At 41.1% G+C, this 12221-nt stretch overlaps 1 protein-coding gene across 1 annotated transcript in view; it reads right to left on the bottom strand.

Annotated features, from left to right (window-relative positions):
• Positions 1-12221, bottom strand: part of LANCL2 (LanC like glutathione S-transferase 2) — a 65371-nt gene that overhangs the window by 30353 nt on the left and 22797 nt on the right. Inside the window, 4 exon segments of the mRNA NM_001261176.1 lie at positions 175-321; positions 1435-1582; positions 2910-3117; positions 9128-9245. Of these exon segments, the coding sequence (NP_001248105.1) occupies positions 175-321; positions 1435-1582; positions 2910-3117; positions 9128-9245 (621 nt within the window).

Below are 12221 nucleotides of genomic sequence, written 5' to 3' on the forward strand. Positions count from 1 at the left end.
AACTCACTGGACTCTTAGAAATCCACTGCCTGTGGTTTATAAGGCAGAGTTACGCATCTGCGATTCAAAGTAGGGTATTTCAATCCAGCCTGCAGGATTGTTTGTATGCAGGATTCATTTCCCATTTCATGTTTGATCAAATATACTGTAGTGTGTAAGAGAATTCTTACCTACCTGCATTAACATGTAGTAGATTCCAGCCATGCCATGGGCTGCTCCAACGTACTGCTTCCGGTGCCACTGGTACAGCAGTGGGCAGCGCTCCGTTTTTCTTTCTTCCCTTGACAAAGTCTTACCCGACTCAATAATAGCATTGACTACCTACAGAGAGAACGAGACCAATATAAATCTAAAACTGTATATGTACCCTGCTGTAGTTCAATTAACAGTATGTCATATATATATATGACATATATATAGAGAGAGGCAGAAAACTTAACCTAAAAGTCTTTAAGTAGTTAGCAGCTAACATACTTATATTTCTTTTATAAATTAATAAATGCAGGCAGAAAGAAATCAGGAGCCAATGTTAGAGTAGGAAAAGATAGTAAGTCTAAGAAACAAAAAATTCTTTGTATAAAAAGTCAACCAAAAATCTAGAAAAACGTCTTATAAAAACTGTTTTGGATTTCTTAGTTGCTCCGTAGCTGCAGTGCTTTTCCCAAAAGAGCAGCACATACACCTATCAGAAAAGGCCGGAGGAACTGGCTTTATTTATGAAAGACTAATGATATGAGGTCTGCTCTGGCATGAAGGATTTCAGCTAGATCAAAAGCATAGCATGTCTGGAATGACGGTTTCCTCACGTCTATCTCCTCTCATCCTTTTTGGGAAAGTATTCCAAGTTTTAGCTGGGCATCTGGCCGCCTAGTTACAGACAGCTGAACACAGACACTTGATGAAGTTCTGGCACTGGGACGGGAGCAGAAGTAAAGTGGGCAACTTGGAAACCAAGTCCCTAACAAGGAAGCTGTGTCACCTCCACCTCCTCTTTCCCCTTCATAGGTTGAGGGGCTAAACTAGCTTTGGTCCTGCAAATAAGGGTATGCCCCTAGGATAAGGCAGAATGAGACATAAGAAGTTGGTCCCCACTCGTACCAGCCTGAAATGCTTACCAGCTCAGACATCTCATGAAAGATAAATAAACATTCTAACTCTCTAAAGCCGCTGTTGTTTAGCTCCAGTAAAAACAGATGAATTAATAAAAGATGAAAGAGAGTAAGGTTTTTTTTGTTAATGTTCCTAGAAAAAAATAGGGGCTATTTCTTACTTTTGATGAGTACTTAAAAAAGTACTTCTTAAGAAATACTTCAGTATTTCTTACTTTAAAAAGTAATGCTACCTAGAAACAGAGTCCAGCTATTAATACGACTCAATACTAGCAAACAGGTTTGAATGGTAGAGATGCCCATAGTTGCCCATATCCCACAGTACCTCTTTAATAGCTGACTCACACACGGTGCCTGGACCTATCTCCGTGTTCAGGTACAGTAAAGCATACAGATAACCTGCCCGTCCATAAAGCAGCTCATCAGGAAGGTCTGATTCTTGGCAGACAACCGCTCTCTGGAGTTGCAAAAGTCTAACCAATAAGAAAAATTAATTTTTTCCCAGAGGAATTCTAAAGTACTTCTTCCTGAAACACTAAACCTGTTGCTTTAGGAATTACCTGTTATTTATTTTAAATTTAAAACTATGATTTTAAAAAATATTCCCAAATCCAGAACACAACAAAAATGTCTCCAGTTCACTAGTCTCCTTTTGAATGTCAAAATTAAAAATAAAACATCTTTCTGTTAATCTCTACATCTATTTTAAACCATAAAATTTTATTTTGAAATCCAGAAGTAAAAGAAAGTGATTTAAAATTTAAATAAAAATGGTACTGCAAGCCAGGCGCGGTGGCTCATGCCTATAATCCCAGCACTTTGGGAGGCTGAGGCAGGTGGATCACCTGAGGTCAGGAGTTCAAGACCAGCCTGACTAACATGGTGAAATCCCATCTCTACTAAAAATACAAAATTAGCTGGGTGTGGTGGCACATGCCTGTAATCCCAGCTACTTTGGTGGCTGAGGCAGGAGAATCCCTTGAACCCAGGAGGCAGAGGTTGCAGTGAGCTGAGATCGCACCATTGCATTCTAGCCTGGGCAACAAGATTGAAATTCCATCTCAAAAAAAAAAAAAAAAAAAAAAATGGTACTGCAATGTCACCAATGCTTGGGAATTAGATTGTCGTTCTCTCTTTATTTTTTTCTTTCTTTTTCTTTAGAGACAGGGTCTTGCTCTGTTGCCCAGGCTGGTGTACAGTGGCAGGATGGTGGCTCACCGCAGCCTTGAACTCCTGAGCTCAAGTGATCCTCCTGCCTCAGCCTCCCAAGTTAATGGAACTACAAGCGCATGCCGCCATACCCAGCGTCACCCTGTCTTTCAACAAACATTAACTGACTAGCACGTGCCAGATACTCTACCAGACCCTAGGAATGAGCCGTGATTTCTGCTTCTTCAAGAAAGACTATAAACCAATAGGTGCAATAAAAGCTTACATTCCCTAATTGTTCCATCATTAGCATATCTAATCAGTTACTTAAGGGTTGAACCTAAGATCGGTTTAGTTATTATGGTGAATCTAAAGCATGTAAGCTAATTTTCATGCATTGAAGAAAACTAAAAATTGCTTAGGAAAGATGGTTAAAATCAAGAAATATATTTATTTTTCCCAAAATTAAGGCACACACATGCTTGCATAAAAAGAGGGCATACGATCCCACCACTATGCTCAAGATTAACAGTTTGGCACGATCTGTTTACAGCAATGGATGAAATTAAAAACAGTTTCCCTTTTGAATCTTTCTACAGCAAGAGCTTTCACTGGGAATTGGGAGAAAATGTTTCCAGTTCTAAAACTCACTTTGTGATGCATTCCTGGGATTCACAGTCACTTCTGAGTTTGTGGTAAATCACAGCTCCAACAGCCAGAGGCCCGGCATCCCCACAGAGGAAGGTGACCCTCCGGCCATTCAGATTCCGAAGTGTTCTTTTTACGTAATCCAGGGATCGGAGCAGGTAGGTTTGGTCACATGTGACCCGGTACAACTGCAGGTACAAAAGGGCTATGCCTGGAATAATTTCCCACCCCAAAAGAAAAGCATTATTATCTTTTCCTTTTATCTTCAGGACATTATTTGTAATCACATGAAATACCTTCTACATAAATCTATGTTTCCAAAGGGGTGACACCAAAACAATACATATCATACATTTCTTTTGTTTGTTTGTTTGTTTGTTTTTTGTTTGTTTGAGACAGAGTCTTGCTCTGTCACCCAGGCTGGAGTGCAGTGGTGCAATCTCGGCTCACTGTAAGCTCCGCCTTCCGGGTTCACGCCATTCTCCTGACTCAGCCTCCTGAGTAGCCAGGACTACAGGTGCCCGCCACCACGTCTGGCCAATTTTTTTGTACTTTTAGTAGAGACGGGGTTTCACTGTGTTAGCCAGGATGGTCTCAATCTCTTGACCTCATGATCTGCCCGCCTTGGCCTCCCAAAGTGCTGGGATTACAGGCATGAGCCACTGCACCCGGCCCCCATATCATACATTTCTGTAAGATGAATAAACAAAACAAAACCAAGACAGAGAAATTAGGGAGGAAAGAACAGAAACCAAGTTTGTACATGTTAGCTTCGTGCTTGTCCTGGCATAGTGATGTAATACCTCTTATTCACAGACAAGAGAAGATACATCACTTCCTACTCATCCTCAGTTAATTTTCATTCATTCCAAAGTTGCATTCATTCTTCCTTGTAGATCCTAACATGGATCCTCTTCTTTTTACTTCTCATAAAATCATTTCTCTTATGTTATCCCAAATGATTGCTTTTCTGAACTTTATACTCTCTTCTTCCTTTTTTTTCCTACTGTTCCCAATTTTTCTTTCTTTTTTTTTTTTTTCCTGAGACGGAGTCTCGTTCTGTCACCCAGGCTGGAGTACAGTGGCCTGATCTCCGCTCACTGCAAGCTCCGCCTCCCAGGTTCACGCCATTCTCCCGCCTCAGCCTCCTGAATAGCTGGGACTACAGGCGCCCGCCACCACGCCCGGCTAGTTTTTTGTAATTTTAGTAGAGATGGGATTTTACTGTGTTAGCCAGGATGGTCTCAATCTCCTGACCTCGTGATCCGCCGGCCTCAGCCTCCCAAAGTGCTGGGATTACAGGCGTAAGCCACAGTGCCCGGCCTATTTTTCCCAGTTTTTCAATGTTCTTTAGTGAACAACCCTACAACTGACCAACCAACTGGTGAGTGAACTCGCCATTTCTGGAGCAGCCACACAGTACAGAGTAAGGCGACCAGTACAAAGGGCGTGTGTGTTCATCACCCACCAACCTTTCCATTTTGGATAAAGAACAGACTCAGATCTTCAAATGAATCCGAGAATCTCCAGAGAACGGCCTATATGGCTTCTTAAAGAAGCATGTTCGTATATCTGGGTTTGAGAAGACAATATGACAGCTAAGTTAAAAAAAAAAAAGAATCAGCATAAATATGTATTTACTAAAGTCTTTTATAGGAACAAGTATTGGCAGACATGACATGCTGGTGAAAAGGCCAAATGAAACATTTCTTTCATGTTTAAGTTGAGGTTCTTCAATATTCTAGTCTTTGTCTAATATCCTACTCTGATTTTTATTATTTTTCATTTTGCTTTTTTTTTTTGAGACACAGTCTCACTCTGTTGCCCAGGCTGGAGTGCCTTCCCCTGAACCTACAAGAAGCATGAGGGGAGTTTTCCCTGATGTTCACCATGAAGATCTGGTGGAGCTCCTAGAGGTAAAGTTCACAAAAGTGTGAGAGCCCGCTATGACTGGGTGCCCATCGAGTTTTTAAGTCTCTCTGGCTGGTCCACACTTAGCCCCCGTAATTCATCATCAAAGTTTCGGTCAACAACAAACTGTATACGCACAGTCCCATAAGATCATAATCATAATACCATATTTTTACAGTACCTTTTCTATATCTAGCTATGTTTAGATACAAAAACACCATTGTGTTACAATTGCTACAGTATTCAGTGCAGCAATGCTGTCCAGCTTTGCGGCCTAGGCGCAACAGGCTATATCATAGAGCATAGAGGTGTAGTTGGCTACACAATCTAGGTATGTGTGAGCACCTCTATGATGTCTGCACAATGAAACTGCCCAGTGATGTGTTTCTCAGAACTCATCCATGATGTGAAGCGATGCACAACTGTAGTTCTCGGCATTCACCTGTTTCGCCAGTTTTTGGTGCAGCTGTTTGCCCCTTTGACCTCACTTCTCTGATGGAGCTAAGAAGAGCTGCTGAGTTTTCACTCTGTTAAGCTTTTTACTTGCTAGGATGCATTGGTGACTTGTAAACTCCTTAAACGCTAGACTGGAAAACTGAAGTGTCTCTTTAATTTATCTTGCTTTTCCTTTGCATTTTTTCCTTGATAGTTTCATTTAGTCACTTATTTATTAAGCAAACATTTATTACACCCTTCCTAGACACGAGGACACTTTGCCCCCATGCTCTCTGTGGGGTCAGCTCTTTCTTTGGCTCCTTGCGCTTTGGTCTCATTTCTGAAATGATTTTTTATCTTTTCCTTAAATTTCTTTTCTTGGTCTGTCAATTCTTATTTCACGTGCTCTTACCGTCTAGCCATCTCTGCTCTGAGTGTCTTTACCTCTGCGTTGTGAACTCACTGCTTAACTAAGTTACAAAATGAATGCTGAAAGTACCACCAATTTTCCTCCACTTTGTAGTGACATCTTCCTGGTGTGGTTTTCTCCCTCCACTGAGAAATTTTTATTTTTATTTTTCTTCCTTATATTATGGATAAAATAATTATATTTTTTTCTTAAAATTTAATTTTTCTATATCAACTATTAATAGGACAAATCCCTGGAAGGGGAAAATGGTTAGGGTAGCTTTCCCAACTTTTATCCCAACGGTGTCCTCTTGCTAAGTGATGAACAGTGTATGGAATACACGAGGAGTCTGGTGGCCAGATCTCCTGACTCTCAAACCCTTCCTTGTATCAGGAGTGCCCATTGCTGCTGCTTCCTTCCTTCTCTACACCATCAGCGGGGGCCAGCAAGAATGCCGCTCCACCTTGCAAGCTAAACCTGCTTCTCTGCAAGCCATGCCTGTTCTACAGCTCTCCAACCCCATTCCCTGTGCACTTTCCACACATTTATTCCCAGCTTCTCCTGGCACTGTCTTCCCACTTTGCACTCGGATGTGCCCACAGAAGTTCCCACTGAGGCTGTGGCCCACCCTGCCTGGAATAGCTATTTGTTGTTTCTGGGAGGGTGGGTGGGGTCGGGGTGATTCGGCCATGCCTGGACCCTGGGCTTTCTCGCCTGCACGCCATGGCTCTCCACACTCATTCTGGATGCTGCTTGTTTTTACCCAACATGACTCGTGTATTTTCTGTCTCAAAGTTTTGCTAAAGGGATAAGTTGTGGGTGCTTCATTCATTCTTCTTCTTCTTTTGTTGAGACAGGGTCTCACTCTGTCACCCAGGCTGGAGTGCAGCAGTGCACTCATGGCTCACTGCAGCCTCGACCTCCTGGGCTTGAGCCATCCTCCTGCCTCAGCCTCCTGAGTAGTTGGGACTACGGGTGTTTACCACTGTGCCCAGCTAATTTTAGAGATGGGGTCTTGTTATGTTGCCCAGGCTAGTCTCAAACTCCTGGCCTCAAACCATCCACCCACCTCCATCTCCCAAAGTGCTGGGATTATAGGTGTTCGTCACTGTGCCCAGCCGCCTTCTTATATTGTACACACAATTTAGGGAGGTATGGGTCTAGGTGGATTCCATACATCTACCTGAACCTCTAAACCCTATTAATTTAAATCACTGAAACAAAATAGTTCCATGATGATTCCCAAAGACAGCAACAGCTAGGGATTTTTTAAGCAATACTGATTTCTGGAACCCACCTCTAGAGTTCCTAATGTAACTGTTCTGGGCTGGAGGCTGAGAACTGTAGTTTCTTACAAAGCTCTCTTGGTAATTGTGATGCACGGCCAGTTTAGAACCTAACAATCAGGGGTTTAGAAACCCTTTTTCAACAAGCAAAAAAGTTGTAAGTAAAAGATTTTTAGGGGAAACCTGTGCGACTAATAGCTATGCTATTTTCCTTCCAAAATATCCTTATTCTCTGTATTTTACTTCAGGTTAACCACAATTATCTAATTTTATTACATTTAAGACATCTTTGGCCCTGTAAGTGAACTGGCTCCATGTCTGTCTGGGTTCATAAGTTTGAAGTTTGACATATGTAATGTCACTATGTAAATGCTGCATGCATAACAGGCAAATAAGCATCACAAAAATGAATGCAAATATAAATACAAAAACAGTGTTCATAAAAATGAATGTAAATATAAACACAAACACAATATTATCAGGGCCCCATGTTTGGTTCATGGTGGCTCTAATATGTATACCTCTGTCTATGCTGGGTTTTTTTTTTTTTGGTTTTTTGTTTGTTTGTTTCTTTCTTTTTGAGACAGGGTCTCACTCCTATTGCCCAGATGTGTAATGATGTGATCTCAGCTCACTACAACCTCCACCTCTGTGCTCAAACAATTCTACTGCTTCAGCCTTCCCAATAGCTGGGACTATAGGCACATGCCACCACGCCCAGCTAATTTTTGTATTTTTAGTAGAGACAGCTTTTGCCATGTTGCCCAGGCTAGTCTCAAACTCCTGACCTCAAGTGATCTGCCATCTTTGGTCTCCCAAAGTGCTTTGGATTACAGGCTTGAGCCACTGCAGCTGGCCTATGCTGTTTATTAATTAAGCTATAAGAATTCAGCAAGAAATCACTCTAAATGTGTATATAAATTGTCATTAGGAATTTAGTCAGACTTCAGTCTAATCCCTGAGAACAAGGTCATCTTTTATATCCTTCATATTCTTTGTATTCCCTAAATAATTATTAGAATGTTCTGAATACCGGGTAAAATAACAAGAATGCAAAGATTAGTTAAGGCAAGTTAATTTTTTAATTACATTTTTTGATGTGAAGTATATTATTGGTTGTTTAACTGTTATCATTAAAATAAAAATAAAACATTTATGTGCACAAATGAGTCAAATAAGTACAGGCAGTAGGGTAGATAGTTTATATCACAGAACAGAGAGACCACTCACCACAGCCTGTCACAATGACCAGAGCAGCAAAGAATCCTTTAAAACCGACCCTAGGGCAAGTTTGCTCTTAATAATTACACATTTTCATAGACAGCTATATATTAGGTTAAATAAATGATGTTATTAAAAAAAGACACACTAGATATTAAAGTTCAAACTTCAGGGAGAAAGCATTTCTTTAGAAATAAAATTCCAAATCATCTCATCATTGAAGACATAGAGCAAGACTTCAATTAAAAGGTATAAAATCAGCCAAGCATGGTGGCTCACACCTGTAATCCCAGCACTTTGGGAGGCTGAGGCAGGAGGGTCGCTTGAGCCCAGGAATTTGAGACCAGCCTCGGCAACATAGTGAGACTCTGTCTTTACAAAATAATAAAAAAATTAGCCAGGTGTGGTGGCACGTGCCTGTGGTCCCAGCTACATGGGAGGCTGAGGCAGGAGGATAGTTTGAGCCCAGGAGGTCAAGGCTGAAGAGAGCTGTGATTGTACCACTGTACTCTAGCCCAGGCAACAGAGTGAGACTCTGTCTCAAAAAAAAAAAAAGTATAAAATCTTTATAATTTTATTTTCTTTTGTTTTTGAGACGGAGTCTCACTCTGTGGCCCAGGCTAGAGTGCACTGGCACGATCTTGGCTCACTGCAACCTCCGCTTCCCGGGTTCAAGCAATTCTCCTGCCTCAGCCTCCCAAGTAGCTGGGATTACAGGCGCCCGACACCACACCCGGCTAATTTTTGTATTTTTAGTAGAGACGGGGTTTCACCATGTTGGTCAAGCTAGTCTCGAACTCCTGACCTCAGGTGATCCACCTGCCTCGGCTTCCCAAAGTTCTGAGATTACAGGCACCAGCCACTGTGCCTGGCCAAATCTTTACCATTTTAAAAGAGAAGAAAATTTCAAAGTCAAGTCTTACATCTCATAATCTAAGAATAAAATGTATCAGTCTCACCTGTCCAGCCAGTATAAGCAGAGCAGTCATGGGGATCAGCTGTCTTCAGCCCTTCTTCCATTTGCTGCAGAAGATCTTTAATTTTGGTCTGGATCCGTCTTATTAAATTATGAATGATCTGAGATCCAAAAGAAGAGATAACTTTAACTGCACAAGAATGGGACAATGTTGTGATAAACACTTTAAAGTCTAAATTGTACAAATATAACAGACAGCAGTTACTTTCCTTGGACCATCTCAGTGTATCGTTGGTTGGAGTGCATCTTGGTTTTTATAAGGTTACGTTTTTTTAAATGAGATAATACCCTATTTAGACTATAACTCATAAGTAGAATCACAAAAAACAACTAGCAGAAATCAAAGAATTTAAAAAAAAACAGAAAAGAAAAAAATGGATGGATTTAACTACACAAACATTTCAACTTCTGTAAGATAAAGAACAAAAGAAAGATGGTTTAAAAGTTAATGACAAAGGGGAAATACATGGAATATAAGATATAAATCAATAACAAACATAATACATAACTAGACCCCAAATTATTAACATCCTCATACAAAAGAAAAAACAAATGATAAGCATACATAAAACAAGTTCGATCACTCAGTGATTAATGAAATGCAAATAAAAACAAGTACTATGGATTTATCAGATTAAAAAATAGTATTATATAAAAAGAATTAAGTCCCAAGACTAAGAGCAAACAAAACAGGTATTCTTATTCACTGCTGGCAGTCTTTCCCAAGAGAAATATGCAATATTCTTCAATAATGTAGCTGACAGTGTTGTTAAGATCTTTCCTACCTTTGCTGTTTTTTTTTTTTTTGCACGACAGTTTCGCTCTGTCACTCAGGCGGGAGTGCAGTGGTGTGATCTCAGCTCACTGCAACCTCCGCCTCCTGGGTTCAAGCGATTCTTCTGCCTCAGCCTCTTAAGTAGCTGGGACTATAGGCGCTTGCCACCACGCCTGGCTAATTTTTGTATTTTTAGGAGAGATGGGGTGAGACAGAGTTTCGCTCGTCGCTCAGACTGGAGTGCAATGGTAAGATCTTGGCTCACTGCAATCTCTGCCTCCTGGGTTCAAGTGATTCTCCTGCCTCGGCCACCTGAGTAGCTGGGATTACAAGCACCCGTCCCCACACCCGACTAATTTTTGTATTTTTAGTAGAGATGGGGTTTCACCATGTTGGCCAGGCTGGTCTTAAACACCTGACCTCAAGTGATCCACCCACCTCCCAAAGTGCTGGGATTATAGGAATGAGCCACCGTGCCTGGCCCACCTCTGCTGATTTTTAAAAATCTACTTGCTCTATCAATTAGTCAGAAACCTCCCATTATGACCATGGAATTGTTTATTTCTCCCTTTAACTCTCTCTCTCTTTTTGCTTTCATACATTTTGAAGTTCTGTTATTAGGCATAGACAAATTAATGACTAGTATGTCTTCCTGACAAACTGACTCATTTTCATAATGAAATGTCCTTCTGTGAGATTGTAAAGAAAATACTTGTGGGTTCTGCACAATTAAGGCTTTGAGGGCAAATTCTACTGAAATTTGGTATTCTGGACTAAAAGTAAACCTTAGGAACTAAGGTGTGCAGAGAGTGAACCCCAGAGAGGTTTCCTCAACCCTGGATGTGCGTGTTTACATTTCAAAGTGCATGAGGCCCCAAAACCAGGAGACATTTCTGACTTGTAAAATTGAAGACAATGGGCTCATCTTTTCCATACAGATATTTATGTACATTCTGAAAAGATTAAAGAAAGATGCTGCTAATGAGACTCTCAGAAAGGGAAGGGGAGACAATTGCCTTTTCCCCTTTTATAAAAAGCACAGAAAATTTACTTTCCTTCTTTCCTTATCTACAATACAGGCTTTGCCAGTGAAGGCCATCATACCCTACCTGCACTGCATTGTACCACAGATAAGAACTGGGACCTGGGAACTGCCCACTGGTTATTTGTGGTCAGGTAAATAGGAAGAAATTCCTGATTCAAAAACCTTTTGCTATAGTCAGGACAAAATTAATTAACATAAGTATCAAAACCCTCTTTACCTGCTCGACCTAAGAGCTATTTTATGGGACATTTTACACATAGTCACTAAGTTTTCAGATGCCCACTGCTTGCTTACTTGGCCATCCATTCACTTTCAACTTTTGTCTTGATATTTAAAGTCGATCTCTTGTGTAGCACACAGTTAGGTTTTCGTTAATTTATCCTGATATTCTTAGAGTCCCTCAGCGGACATGAGCAGAACCCTCTTCATTGGCAGGATGCCCTAAGACAAAGTGCGGTTCAGTCAGCCCTGGGTGGCACCTTTTCCAGTCCCACTGTGGGACAAACCCCATCTGTTCCTGCAGACTCACCTCTAGGCTGTATTTTTTAAAAACTAGAACGAATTCAACCCCCAGATGCTCAAAAACAAACATCTAACTTTCTTGTGTAACACAGCATGGCTCCTATGCAGAAAAACATAAAATTTGCTTCCTTAGTCTTTTATAAGCAAAAGCAGAATAAGGAGGACACGGCAAAAAAAAAAAAAAAAAAAAAAAAAAAAAAAAAAAAAAGAAAGAGAGAAAGAATAGAAAAGAAAGACAAAGAAAAACAGAAACAAGAGGCAGAGGCAGAGGCAGGCTCAACTGTTGGCTGTTGTAAAGCCCCCAGCCCCCTCCAGGTTTCCCTAAGGATACTCCTCCAAATGACTGCTACCAGTGGAGACGGCCAAGCTACCCAAAGGCAAACTGCCCCCAGTGAGATACATGGGAAAAGCCCCACCCAACTTGTGCCCTCTGCTATCAGGGGAACCCACCCCCAATATTTCAACATAGGTTCTATTTTCCCTAAGTGTTGGCCAGTCTGAGAAATAAAGAGAAAGAGTACAAAGAGAGGAATTTTACAGCTGGGCCTCCGGGGATGACATCACATATCGGTAGGACTGTGATGCCCACCTGAGCTGCAAAAACAGCAGGTTTTTATTAAGGACTTCAAAAGGGGAGGGGGTGGACGAACAGGGCGTAGGTAACAAAGATCACATGCTTCAAAGGGCAAAAAAGGAGAACAAAGATCACATGCTTCTGAGGCCCTTCATAAGGCA

This window comes from Macaca mulatta, chromosome 3 (genome assembly GCF_049350105.2).
Source record: "Macaca mulatta isolate MMU2019108-1 chromosome 3, T2T-MMU8v2.0, whole genome shotgun sequence".
Lineage (NCBI taxonomy): Eukaryota > Metazoa > Chordata > Mammalia > Primates > Cercopithecidae > Macaca > Macaca mulatta.